The 12105-nt window shown below is 37.0% G+C and overlaps 1 protein-coding gene across 1 annotated transcript; it reads left to right on the forward strand.

Moving 5' to 3' along the window:
• The first annotated feature begins 1275 nt into the window (after window positions 1–1275).
• On the forward strand, window positions 1276–11875 carry pmelb (premelanosome protein b). Its single transcript, XM_026153344.1, has 12 exons — window positions 1276–1373; window positions 3214–3309; window positions 3497–3643; window positions 3851–3979; window positions 4470–4631; window positions 4922–5254; window positions 6608–6835; window positions 8273–8410; window positions 8515–8617; window positions 9773–9978; window positions 10079–10169; window positions 11446–11875. The coding sequence occupies exons 1-12, from the start codon at window positions 1313–1315 to the stop codon at window positions 11606–11608; spliced, it is 1857 nt and encodes a 618-aa protein (XP_026009129.1). The 5' UTR covers window positions 1276–1312; the 3' UTR covers window positions 11609–11875.
• The last annotated feature ends 230 nt before the right edge of the window (window positions 11876–12105 follow it).

Raw genomic sequence — 12105 nt, forward strand, 5'->3', positions numbered from 1 at the left:
ACAATACGTTTGAAGTGATGCAAATATGCAGGTACTGACAGTAAGCATTACATCTGAATACTTAGTAATAATTTTATATCACAATGTTGTCTATAGTGCTGGAATCTCGGTGTGCAACTGATGTTTTTGAACTCTTTTTAACAGTTATGATCAAAGACTCTCTTTATCTCTGCGTCGGTATAAAAACAAACAATAAATAAATCAAATTAAAGATGGATTGGACAGAATATGTGTTTCTCTCAATCTGATGAATATGAACAGATTGAAAGTTTCAGACATGTTTGTTTAAATGTAAACTTTATTTTTAAATTAAAATCTGAAGTTACATGTTAATGCAGAATTATTTTAATTATATAGTTATTACAGTTGCATAAACTAAATACTGAATCCAGGCTGAAAAATATTTTATTAGATGAAATTTAAAAAATTGACCATAAATTACTACAAATTATATTATAAGGTTATAAAATTAATGAAAGTAAAATAAATACTGATATGGGAGTCAGTTACCTTCATAAAATGAAACATTTGTAAAATAACATCAATTGTAATGTTGATGTCGAACTGAAAACGAAAGATTTTCAAATGATAGAAACTGAACTGAAAGGACGAAGTCGACTGAAAATTAACTGTAACTGAGCTGAACTGAAAAAAACAAACAAAGCCACATTAGCATGATAATAAATATCACTAATGTTTATTACTTGGTAATAAAAAAATTTAAGAAAAAAGTAAAATCAATGCAAAAATGCATTAAGTCCTTAGATGACATGTAGCTTAATGATACTTTAATGCCACTGTATCATTTTAGTATCTAGGTTGGCTAAACTGGAGCCTGAACCGAGTCTGAGTAATTAAGTACATAAATTATATGTTTTATATAGGTTTTATAATCAAAATAAATACTAATGTCAGCTGTAAAAATGTACTGTAAAAAGTGAAATGTTTTCCTCTTAAATGTAGCGTAGAATGTGATGTTAGTAGAGTAATGCTAAGTAGGCCAATGCAGAATTTGAGTGAAAGTACTTACTAGACTTTTACTTGTGAACTTGTGAACCTATGTTAAATGTGGAATTACCGTAAACATTCCTTAAGTGATCGTGTGGCTCTTTCCCAGCTGGAGGTGTGACTGTAATCCCTGAGACGAGCTTTGACTCTATGCACACCAGGCCTGTTGCTTCAGGCGCCCCGAACTCTGAGTGGAGGAAGAAGGCGTTTCTGCTGCTAGTGCATCACGTGAGGTCAAACATCAGACCGTTTATAAAGCCAGTTTTCTGTTGCCTGCTGCTCACTAACGGGATATTTCACAGAGATGATGTGGACGTCTGCTGTACTTTTGGTGCTGGTGGCAGCAGCTTCACAAACTGTGGCAAGTGAGTAAAGAAAATGCTTTTTCATTTAAAAATGCTTTAAGCAGTAAGAGGAAGACGCAGAGTCACGTATGATTTAGATTAGAAATCTTCAGATTTAAAGAGAGAATTTTCAGTATTAGGATGAGATTTTGATTCAGCATCACAAACGTAAAAATGAACAAACAACCTGGAGAAAGCTTTAAAAATCAACTGTGTAAAAGTAGCTGAAGTATGAAGAAATATTAATAATTATAAATATGCCCAAGTTTCATACACTCCATTAATATTTAACTGGCATTTTACTGCCATACTGGAAGACTATTTTTATAATGTTGTGAGTTTTGGGTGTGTTAAAATGTTATTGTGTACTGTTATATGAATCTCTGCAAATAACTGAACCATTCATTTAAAGTAGTAGAAGTAAAGTAGTAGCATTCTGTTACTGAGATTGTAGATGTGAGTGATTAAAACATTACTACGTGTATTTTACACAGATTTAGTTACATTTTTATGGAATTCATTTGTCCACACAACAGTTTTAAATGTCCAAGTACCTTCAGAACCCCGAAGAATACAAATTTGATTTGATTTCTTTCATGTTATCCGTCATATTTGTTTTTTTAAACTAGAAAATTGCTCACTGTACAAAGAAAAAAATAATACAATCTATTTATTTCTTGTTTCTAAGCCACAACTCTTTAGATTATTTTATGAATATGGGGTAAAAATAGAAACATTTAGATGTGGTATTACCATGAAACTTGTGTAGATGATTATTTACACTGAGAATCTTATTTTTATATTACAAGTTTTCTGAAATGCAAATGAAGAATTATCTCTCTAAAATGGCTCTACTTTGCATACTTCCACAGAAATCTGTGAATATTTGATAAAAGCTTCTTCAGCATGTCTGTTTAATTTTGATCACAGGTTTCCTCAGAGAGGGAATTTAAACTTAATGTTTTGTCACTTCACAAATAAGAAATACAACCTGTGTAGTAACATAAAGAGCGACATGTATATGCAGAGTCATGTGTAATAAAACGGTACAATGTTGTGGTCAATAAGATGTGACCTCTGACCTCTTTACTCAACCATGCATGAAAGACATGACACATGAATAACACAGAATTCAGTCTTTGCAGAACAAGAAGCCAAACACTCACTTTAAAAACTTACAGTAAATAAAAAAGAGCTGGGAGTTACCGATTGCTGTAATAATTCCTCTTATCCAGCCTTTGAAGAGCTTTCTTCCTAAATGATGGGCAACAAAACCCAAAACTTGAATAAATAATAAAGTTGAGCGGCTGTCACTAAATTCTGCCTCAGCTCCGGAGTAAACTTTTTACACATCTAATGTTCACTCAAGGTTTTCCATGAATTGACTGAAAGAGGAAAGTGATTGCTGTAAAATAACTGAGGCTAAATTCATAATTGGAGAGTCTTTATCTGCCAATAGGTTTAATCCAAACTCAACCCAGCATGTGACGCTGTTAATCACACACACTCAGCTGAGCATCACATGAGAGGGATTGAGATCAGAGCTCCATACTGCAAAACCCCTCATTCATCTATTTATCCATCTTCAGCTACATTTTATAAATCAAATCATAGCTCCAGTAATAAATAAATAACAACAGTGACTTTTGGGCTGCTGTAAGAAACAACAAAGAGGTTTGTGAGAACTATAAAAGTTAGTTTTAATCACTGGGACAACTCCCTTTAATGGCACCCGTTCTGTTTAATTACTACCAGATAACAGAGAATTACAAGAAAGCTTTAAACCCACAGTAACAAATTAAATCTTTAGTATGGAGGAGAGTTTGTATTCTGTTTTAAATATTTATTTCCGATATTTCAGAGCCCAAAAACCGCTTCACTCGTTACCCGTCATGGAACACCAAGATGTACCCGATCTGGAAAGATGGAGACCCACGATACAAAGACTCTTGGAAAGGTACATCAGTTGTAAACTATCTCTTCTAAATCTAAATCTAAATCTAAATCTAAATCTAAATCTAAATCTAAATGTCTGTCTGTCTGTCTATCTTTAAAGATGTTTATTTTATTCATTTATTTGCTTTTTTATTGTCCTGAATGAAGTATTATACTGACAGATACTTTCATTTCTGTCTTTGGGACAGGAGGAAAAGTGACGTTTAATGTTGGAAATGATTCCCCAACTTTGACTGGAGCCAGAGTTACCTTCACTATTGACCTGCAGTTTCCACACAAACAAAAGGTGCTGCCTGATGGAGACGTGGTTTGGGCTGAAGACTGCGTAATCAATGGTAACGCATGCACGTTTGACCCTCAGTGACTTAATGCATTTATTTAATCAGTGCAATTAAAAGTGTTTTGCAGCGGCCAGTCCCCACAGGAAGAATAGTAATGAATTATAATAACTTTCCACATTGCACCATCACTTATTTAACAACAGCATGTCAGGGGCTTATCTGTGAAATCATAAATTATTAGAATCTCTCTTCCTGTTACAGGAACAAAGCATCTTGAGTCTGAGCCAGTATACCCAACACAGAACACAGACTGGGAGGCTGTGTTCCCTGATGGAACGCTAGTGAAAAAAGACAAGAAACCCGCCTACGTGTTTGTGTGGAAGACCTGGGGTGAGAGGAGCTCACTTCTATTAATAAATGAGTAGATGAATAACAAAATGAAATGCTTCTATGAGGAAAACACGACAGTGGTGAGGTGTGCAGTGGGAGTGGCAGACGGACTGAAGGTGGGGCTGTGATTACATTGTGATCTGTAGTGAGAACAGAGAACAAGTGGAGGAGAGCCTGGAGTGGTGGAGATGCTCTGGAGTGAAGAGGAATATATGTGTGTGAATTAGAGGGAAACAGGTGGAAAGGTAAACAAGGAGTAGAGGTAGTGAAGGCAGGTGAGTTTAAATACCTGGGTTTAAACATCCAAAGTAACAGACGATGCTAAAGAGAGGTGAAGAAACTTGAAGCTGAAACTTTTGTTTTCTTGTACTGAGATTTATTATGACTGTATATCTATATACAAGTCAGAAAGCATTGAAAAGCACTTCAGTTTCTCTTTAAACGATCTGTTCAGTGTTATCTCACTGGGCTTCTGCTGCTCATTTGGCAGGTCAGTACTGGCAGGTGGCAGACGGGCCCTCCTCCTCCCTGACTATCGGCACAGATGACATCCCTCTGGGCTCCTACACCATGGACATCGTTATCTACCACTACCGCAGCAAAGAGAAGTTCATTCCTTTGGGATATGCCTCCACACAGTTCTCCATCACTGGTTAGTAACAGACAGAAAACAGAAACATAGCGTTCAGGTCAGGCAAAGGAACAAAATAGTGGAATTATAATTTAGTAGAGATATGCATGAAATAAAATAAGAGTGCACTGCATAATAAGATGCTAACTGAAACATTCATTAAAAGCATAATAAATCTGTTTGTTGCTTAATAAAGCCTAAAATAAAGGAGTGAGGGGAAATATTTGCTCTCACGTTCTCTCATGATAGTCATGAAATGCAAATCCGTTGCTCATTTATTTGTTAACATCATGCTTTGGCGTCCTCCTCAGATCAAATCCCCTTCGCTGTCTCTTTGGACCAAGTCAATGACATCGAGGTGGCCGACATGCGCTTCATCCAGAACAGGGCGATCGCCTTCACCATCACTCTCCACGACCCCAGCGAGTACCTCAGCAACGCAGACATCACCTTCAACTGGGACTTTGGGGATGCAAGCGGGGCTCTGATTTCCAGAGAGCTGACTGTCACTCACACCTACATCAGCTCAGGCTCATTCAAACCTAAAGTGGTGATCCAGGCGGTCATCCCGGACAAGGCCTGTGACCCACCAGTGGATACCCCAACCAAGACCCCTGGTCCATCTAACAATCCGGGCACCACAGGTAGCACACAGTTATTAAAGGATCATAAAAATACTTAGTGAGTCTGAGTCATTTACTAACATGAAAAATATTATTCTCATTATTCTCTAGATTTAGGTTTGTTTTTTTCCATTTTTTTCTTTTCAAATGTCAAGTCAACACTGTGTCAGTATTATTATGCACATAGATGATTACATTAACTCTCACTTGCTGATGAATTCAACATTTGGAGTGAAAATATGAATTAAAACATAATAAAGTAGCCAAAATAAAGTGAATTTTGCCAGATCCCACAGCGAGTCACTCCACATGTTTGCTTTGGCAAAGTTTTATGCTGGAGGCTCTTCCTGATACAACCTTGCCCAAAGGGATTTGTGTCTCTAGCTGGAATTGAACCAGCGACCTTTGGGTTGCCAAAGTGAAAGTGTAGTTAAAATGCAAAGCACTACACTACATTTTATTTGTTTAATTCTCTTTATTTTACTTGGAAGTCCCATTGAAATAAAAATCGGTTTTACAAGAGAGATGCGGTCATGGTAGAAGTCATTCAGACTCAGAGCATGTTAAAAATGTGACAAATACAACAGTGGAATTTACAAATACCCATAATAAAAACAATTAATGTTGCTTCCTTAAAATTCAGCAATAGATATAATAACATGTTTAAACTGAAATCTTTATGCAAAGTATATAATGTCTAAAAACTATGTAATGTCTAAAAACTATCAACAAAACATGAAAGAACAACCAAAATGATTTTATATATAAAATAATAATGTGAGATATCAAATGAAGTTAAACTATGGTCAGGCTGTACGTTTATGTAATACCTATTTGAACCACAAGATGGTGCAGTTAGTTAATCATATCTTTCTTCAGGAGTTGAATGGGAAAAATCTCTTAAGCAAATGGGGCTGGAGCTAAAAAGAAAAAAGACCCCCCCCCCCCTCCCCCCAAACAAAACAAAACAAACAAACAAACAGAAAAAATGTGCATCTGAAAGCAGTTTAACACAGCAACTTGTAAAACGCTGCCCCCTGGTGACAGGAGCAGCAATAATCAGAAGTTAAGTTCAAGATGAGCACAAGTTTAAAACATTAAAGTTTACTGTGATCAAATACAGGAAGTGTTTTATAATATAAGGTAAAGAACTCCAGTGATCCACTATGAGTAAGAAAGTGGTGATGAAAGGGAGGAAGAACGATCTTTTTAGGGGAAGAAACCAACAAGGGAATGAGTCTGAGTGAAGGGCTGCCATCTGCTTTGATTGGTTCAGGAGTGAGCGAGAAGAGGAGAGAGAAATGCAGAGCAGACAGATAGATATGTGTGTAATACTGATCCTGCCTTCATGAACGTAAATGAATATGTTTGCAGTGAAAGCTCCTGTACTGGCATCTGCTGGGCCTGTTCTGGTTTCCACCAAGTCAGTTGGTGTAAATGTCAACACTGGTCCTTCGGACACGGAAGAGGACAACACCGAGTACGAGGCCTCCACTGCCCCCAACACTCAGTTGGCCCAGGAAACGCCAACTGTGGAAAAGACTCCGTCTCCCATCAACCAGCTGCTAGCTCACAGAGAGGCGGGGAACAGGCTGACAGCAGGTGAGCAACATTTGCATGAAAATAGTCAAAAGTTTCCTGGAAGATAAATGTTTCAAGCTTAGCCACACATGAGGAAACATGTGCAGGATTCATACACATAAAACTCACACAGACTTCTCATTAAAGCATTATGTACAGTTGTTTCATACACCTGGTCTCTCCATCATCCTCTTGTCCCTCAACCTCAAATCCAAACCTCAAACGGCAGTCTCTTCCTCTTGAGACGGAGTTCTTTGTTCCCACTGTGGCCAAGTGCTGTTCACAAGTGATCTGATTGGTCTGTTCGCTGGATTCTTTTGCTATATTATAGCTAAAATTTTAGGGTCTTTTGTTGTGAACTGGTGATTCATTGCATTACATACATTAAATATAAAATCTGAAATTGAACGGCCTGCTATTACTGAAACTTTAAAAACTATGGCAGAGATATTAACGCTTATAAAAATGTATTTTAGCATACATTAAGAGTCTAAATGACATTGTTAGATGTAAAAACTTGTAACCTGCACTGGACTTCTGCATTTCACACCAGCAGTTATAGATTCAAAAAGATTATATAAGGATAAAGATTTTAGATTCTAAATGTACAATGTTCAACCGTCTGTCACTTTTCCTTTTTGTCAAGCCGCTGAATGACTTGAGAGTGACTCAGCAGTCACGCCTTACAGTCATACATCAGTTGAGATTCTTGTTTTGCACAAAGAGACAATTCATGGATTACTTCATGCACACCATGGACTGGCAGCTGCCACGTGCATGCCGCACATGTCCATCTACAGACGTGGCTAGAGTGGATTAGAAAAATATCTGGGAATCTATTAAATATCTATTACTTTCAGATACTTTCCCTGTCAAATACTGGAGCTTATTAAAATGTGCAGAAACAACAAAGCATCCTGTTAAAGGGCAAACATATCAGCAAGCGAACTGTCAGATGATCAGGATAAGATCATTGAATGATTTCCTCAAATGTAAATGTTTTTTGAAACACCACCATTGTACAAAGCAAGCTGAGCAAATTCAAACAGCTGTGTTGGACTTTATCATCTTTACATGCGATTTGCATGCTGGCTGGGAGATCTCAGTCCATTTTACCTTATTCCATGTGATTTGATTATGAAGCTACAAAACGCACCAAAATAAGAGTCGACATGTTAAAGGAGCAGTGAAGTAAGTAAGGAAATCCAGGAATAAACATGCATATAAACTAATCTTACTCCATAAATTTCATCTTACTAACCTAACAGCTGTCTGTCTTGCATTTTCTTGCTTTTGCATCAGTTTGCGCTCCTGATGCAGTTGTAAAATTAAAGATGTTGCAAATCTTGTTTCACAGCAGCCAAAACAATTTGCAAAAGTTGCTGATGTGTCTTTGGTGCAACTTACAAATGCCAGTATGAATTGTTTGTGCAATAATTCTCTGGCTGTTCTCACCAGACACTAAGCGCACAGTCACACTCACGGGACAAGCTCCAGTTGTTGTGCTGGTTAAGAGGGATGCCGACAAAAAATCCTCTGATGACGATTGTGTGATATATCGTTATGGATCCTTCTGCACCAGCATAGAAATATTTGGTGAGTTTTATTTGTACCCTTTTCCTTAAATGTAAAAAACACAGCCAGAGACAAATTAAAAGGTGATTATCAGTGAGATTCTTTCTCTGCGTCTTTGTTTTCAGAGGGAATTGAAAAAGTAGAGATTGTACACATGGACAATACAGTGATGGCAACACCCAGGATGAACAAAAATGTTTTGGATGTCACCGTGACCTGCCTGGGAAGGTGAGTGGTTTTAAGCTGCCACAGAATAAATGAAAGCCTCTAAAGGAAATCTAGTCATCTTATTACATTCACAGAGGTGGAACATTTCCAATAGTAAGAACGGTTTATACACAGGCTCCTTTGTAAACAGGCTCCAGATGGCTCCAAGCACTCAGCCTTCCTGATAACATTGACTGTCAAAGTGTTTCGTGTGTGAGTCTGAGGCCAAGGGGAGAGTAGCTGAACGTTTGTCTGCTTCCTCAGGAAGTTTTTGAGGGGATGATAACATAATCGTACAGATGATCTGCTAAGATATGAGCTCTGTCATACTGTAACCAAATCCAACTAATTGAATCAGGAGAAATGGATCCTTTTTTAACATTAAAATCTGTTTTCAGTGTCTATTTTTTATTATAGTCGATTGTAAATGGCTATGAAATAGAGAGATAATAACCATGTTAATTAGAAAGCAGCAGATTTTGATCTTATTCGCATAACAGCATGAATTATTTGCACTGCATTATTATGTGGTGCAAATAACTATATCTAAGACACTATGGATTCACGACTGTCCCTGCTTATATGATTCCAAACAAGAAAGAAAATCCAGACATGCAGAAACAATTTGACCATGTGAAGTCCAGTCTACTTTGTCCTGCTTACAGGTCTCCTGTTCTACCACAATATGAATGTGCTGAATAATTAATGTCTTCCATATGAGGCCTCAGCTTCCTATATGACTAATATGTGATTTTGGCCTTTATGTATGTCTTTAGTGATAAGAAATTAGGGGAAAGGATAACCATTATAACACTCATCAGTATATACACTATTTTTTTTGTTTCAAATGTTGTTTTCCCCCCTTTTACTTCTGTTCTTGGTTGTTATTATTATTATCAAACCTATTTAAGCCTTCTCTTTGTGAAAAGAAATTTGGCTTCGGAAGAAAAGAACCAGAAGAAAGTTGGCTTAAAGGGAATCGAAAGAAAGTTAAAACATTTAAGACGTTTAAGACAGTTGAACCAGTATCTGATTAAGAACTGGTTATTTTGAACTCTGGGTAGTGCAAAGCTATTTAGTAGAGTCCAAGAATCAAAGCAAGAACCTCTAAATGAGTAAAAATAGGCACACTTTAAAGTGTACAGTTAGATTTTACTCACTTTCTTTCTCCTGCAGCCTTCCCAAAGAGGTCTGCAGTGTGCTTTTGGATTCTGAGTGCTTGAGGCCAATTCACTCAGTGTGCAACATGGTGGAGCCATCAGAAGAGTGCCAGCTGGTACTCCACCACTTCCTCAATGACTCTGGTGTCTACTGCATCAATGTTTCCTTGACCAATGATGTCAGTTTAGCTGTAACAAGTGCCAAAGTCCACGTTGACATGGGTATGCAACATAACCCCCCATACAACAGTAACATGAATTGATTTGGTTTGACAGCATTTGATGTGTCTGCTTCGACCTGACAGTGTGATCCTTGTTTCAGGCTCTGGTTTGTCCTCGTCGGAAATTATCGCCATGCTGCTGGGTGTCCTGGTATTTGTTCTGGCAGTCGGAATAGTGGCATATTCTTACAAGTAAGAACTCCAACTTATTTCTAGATGGCTGTTTTCTTATTACCTCCACCAAGGAGGTTGTTTTTGGTAGTGATTGCATGTGTGTGTGAGTAAAAAAGTTTTCAAGGTCAACTTGATTGAACTTAATGATTTATTGGTGGAAAAATGGACAAAAAGCCTTATAACTTTTAGAAAGTGCTATATAGAGATTTAAAATATCATGCCACTCATGACCTCTTTCCTCTGCGTCAAGGTCAAGAGATTGATGTGAAAGTCAGAGTGATAACAACGTTATATAGATCTGTTTAAAACTCTGTTTCTTACTGCTATTGTTTGTATTGATAACAAAAATATATATAGGGAATGATATATGGGGATTCAACATTTAGTAAAGGACAATGGTTATGATTTGTTATTTATGTTACAGTAACATGTTATAACAATTTAAATACATGTCAACTTGAACACGTGCAAAGTTTCTGAATAAATATTATTTTTTGCAAAACAAAACTTCAAAAATATTTTCACATTTTCAACTAATTTCACTTTATTTTATTATATATTATATTAAAATATAATATATGCAACATATAATACTATTCCCTTAAAAGTAAATATTGCCCAGAGAGTGAGCTGCCTTTGCGAAGGGTTGTGCTCTCGAAGTGCTTCTTGTTTCATATATTTTAAGAGGAATACAGAGGAATAGGGTAAAAATAATATGCAGCCAACAGCTAACTTAGATATCATCATTAAGCTCGTTATGAAAGGTCGAAACAAAAATGAGAAATCAAAGTGTTTATTTGTAGCAGGCTGTTAACATGTCCAGTATTTTAACTGACTCGGTTGAGGAACCAGCCTAAAGCAGCCATAAGAGGAACTGTGGTTTTTCACATGAAGGTGACCACTTGTGCTACGGCACTGTGGTTACATCCATCTTTGATATACAGTCTTTGATGCACAAACATGACAGGTTGGTAAAAAGACATACAAATTTGTAGGCCTTTACTTTGGGGCTGAACATGTAGCATAAAGAGTTTTTTTTAAATGAGTTTTTCTTTGACAAACAGAAGCCTGCTGCAGCAAAAAAAGACACCAAAAGTGTAATGAGAGTGAAAAACACAACATTACTGTCAGTGAACTTAAAATCGTTAAAAGGTTATGTAGAGTGGAAGTGATGTGCATATAAGAATCTGTTGGTTTACTAATGAAGGCAACCCTGTTAACATTATTATTTCATACTTTAACATGAATAAATCATAAATGCTTAAAAATAGCCTGTGATTGTTTTGCTCGACAGGCGCTTTAAGTCCTACCGTCCTCTGAAGGAAGACGTCACTGTGTCTGGAGGCTCACAGCTCCGCGGGGCTCAAAGCACCTCTGGACCCTCATCTTTCTGGAACATCCTGAACCGGCGAGGAGTCGTGGACAACTGTCCTCTGCTGCAGGACAAGCCGGTGTGAATCGTCACAGCCTCACACAGCTAAATACAAGTGGTTATGGGTGTCACAAGCACCGGGGATGTTTTTTTTTAATACTTTTTTTAAGCATCTGTTGAATTACAGACACTGATGTGTTATATTTAGGATGAAATCAAACAATTTCCTAGAATTATACCTTAAACATGCGCTGATCTTTTTTTTGTACCTACTTAAAGCAAGTGTGGTAGATATAAATGCATAAATCTGGACAAAGTTTGAATGTTTTTTCAATAAACATTACTTAAAAGAGTTGTCTTTCATTTATGTTTTTGCCAATAAAGTGACTACACTGATGCTCTGCAGAGCTTATTGGGGGATTAAAGAAGTACTTCCCAATACCTTTCTGTATTCATGTAAAATCTGACCCTGCATTCCTTCTCATTCTAACTCTTCATTAGTAAAAAGTAGAAAAAAGAGAATTACTATGTGGCAACCAGAGGACTGCACAATTAATTAATTTTATTTCTCATCACTGATAA

The sequence above is a fragment of the Astatotilapia calliptera genome, chromosome 20 (assembly GCF_900246225.1).
Source record: "Astatotilapia calliptera chromosome 20, fAstCal1.2, whole genome shotgun sequence".
Classification (NCBI taxonomy): Eukaryota; Metazoa; Chordata; class Actinopteri; order Cichliformes; family Cichlidae; genus Astatotilapia; species Astatotilapia calliptera.

Coding starts and splice junctions, on each gene's coding strand:
- pmelb (XM_026153344.1), top strand. CDS start 1,313: ATGATGTGGACGTCTGCTGTACTTTTGGTGCTGGTGGCAGCAGCTTCA. Junction 3,310..3,496: donor ATACAAAGACTCTTGGAAAG/GTACATCAGTTG, acceptor TCTTTGGGACAG/GAGGAAAAGTGACGTTTAAT. Junction 9,979..10,078: donor CAAAGTCCACGTTGACATGG/GTATGCAACATA, acceptor TCCTTGTTTCAG/GCTCTGGTTTGTCCTCGTCG.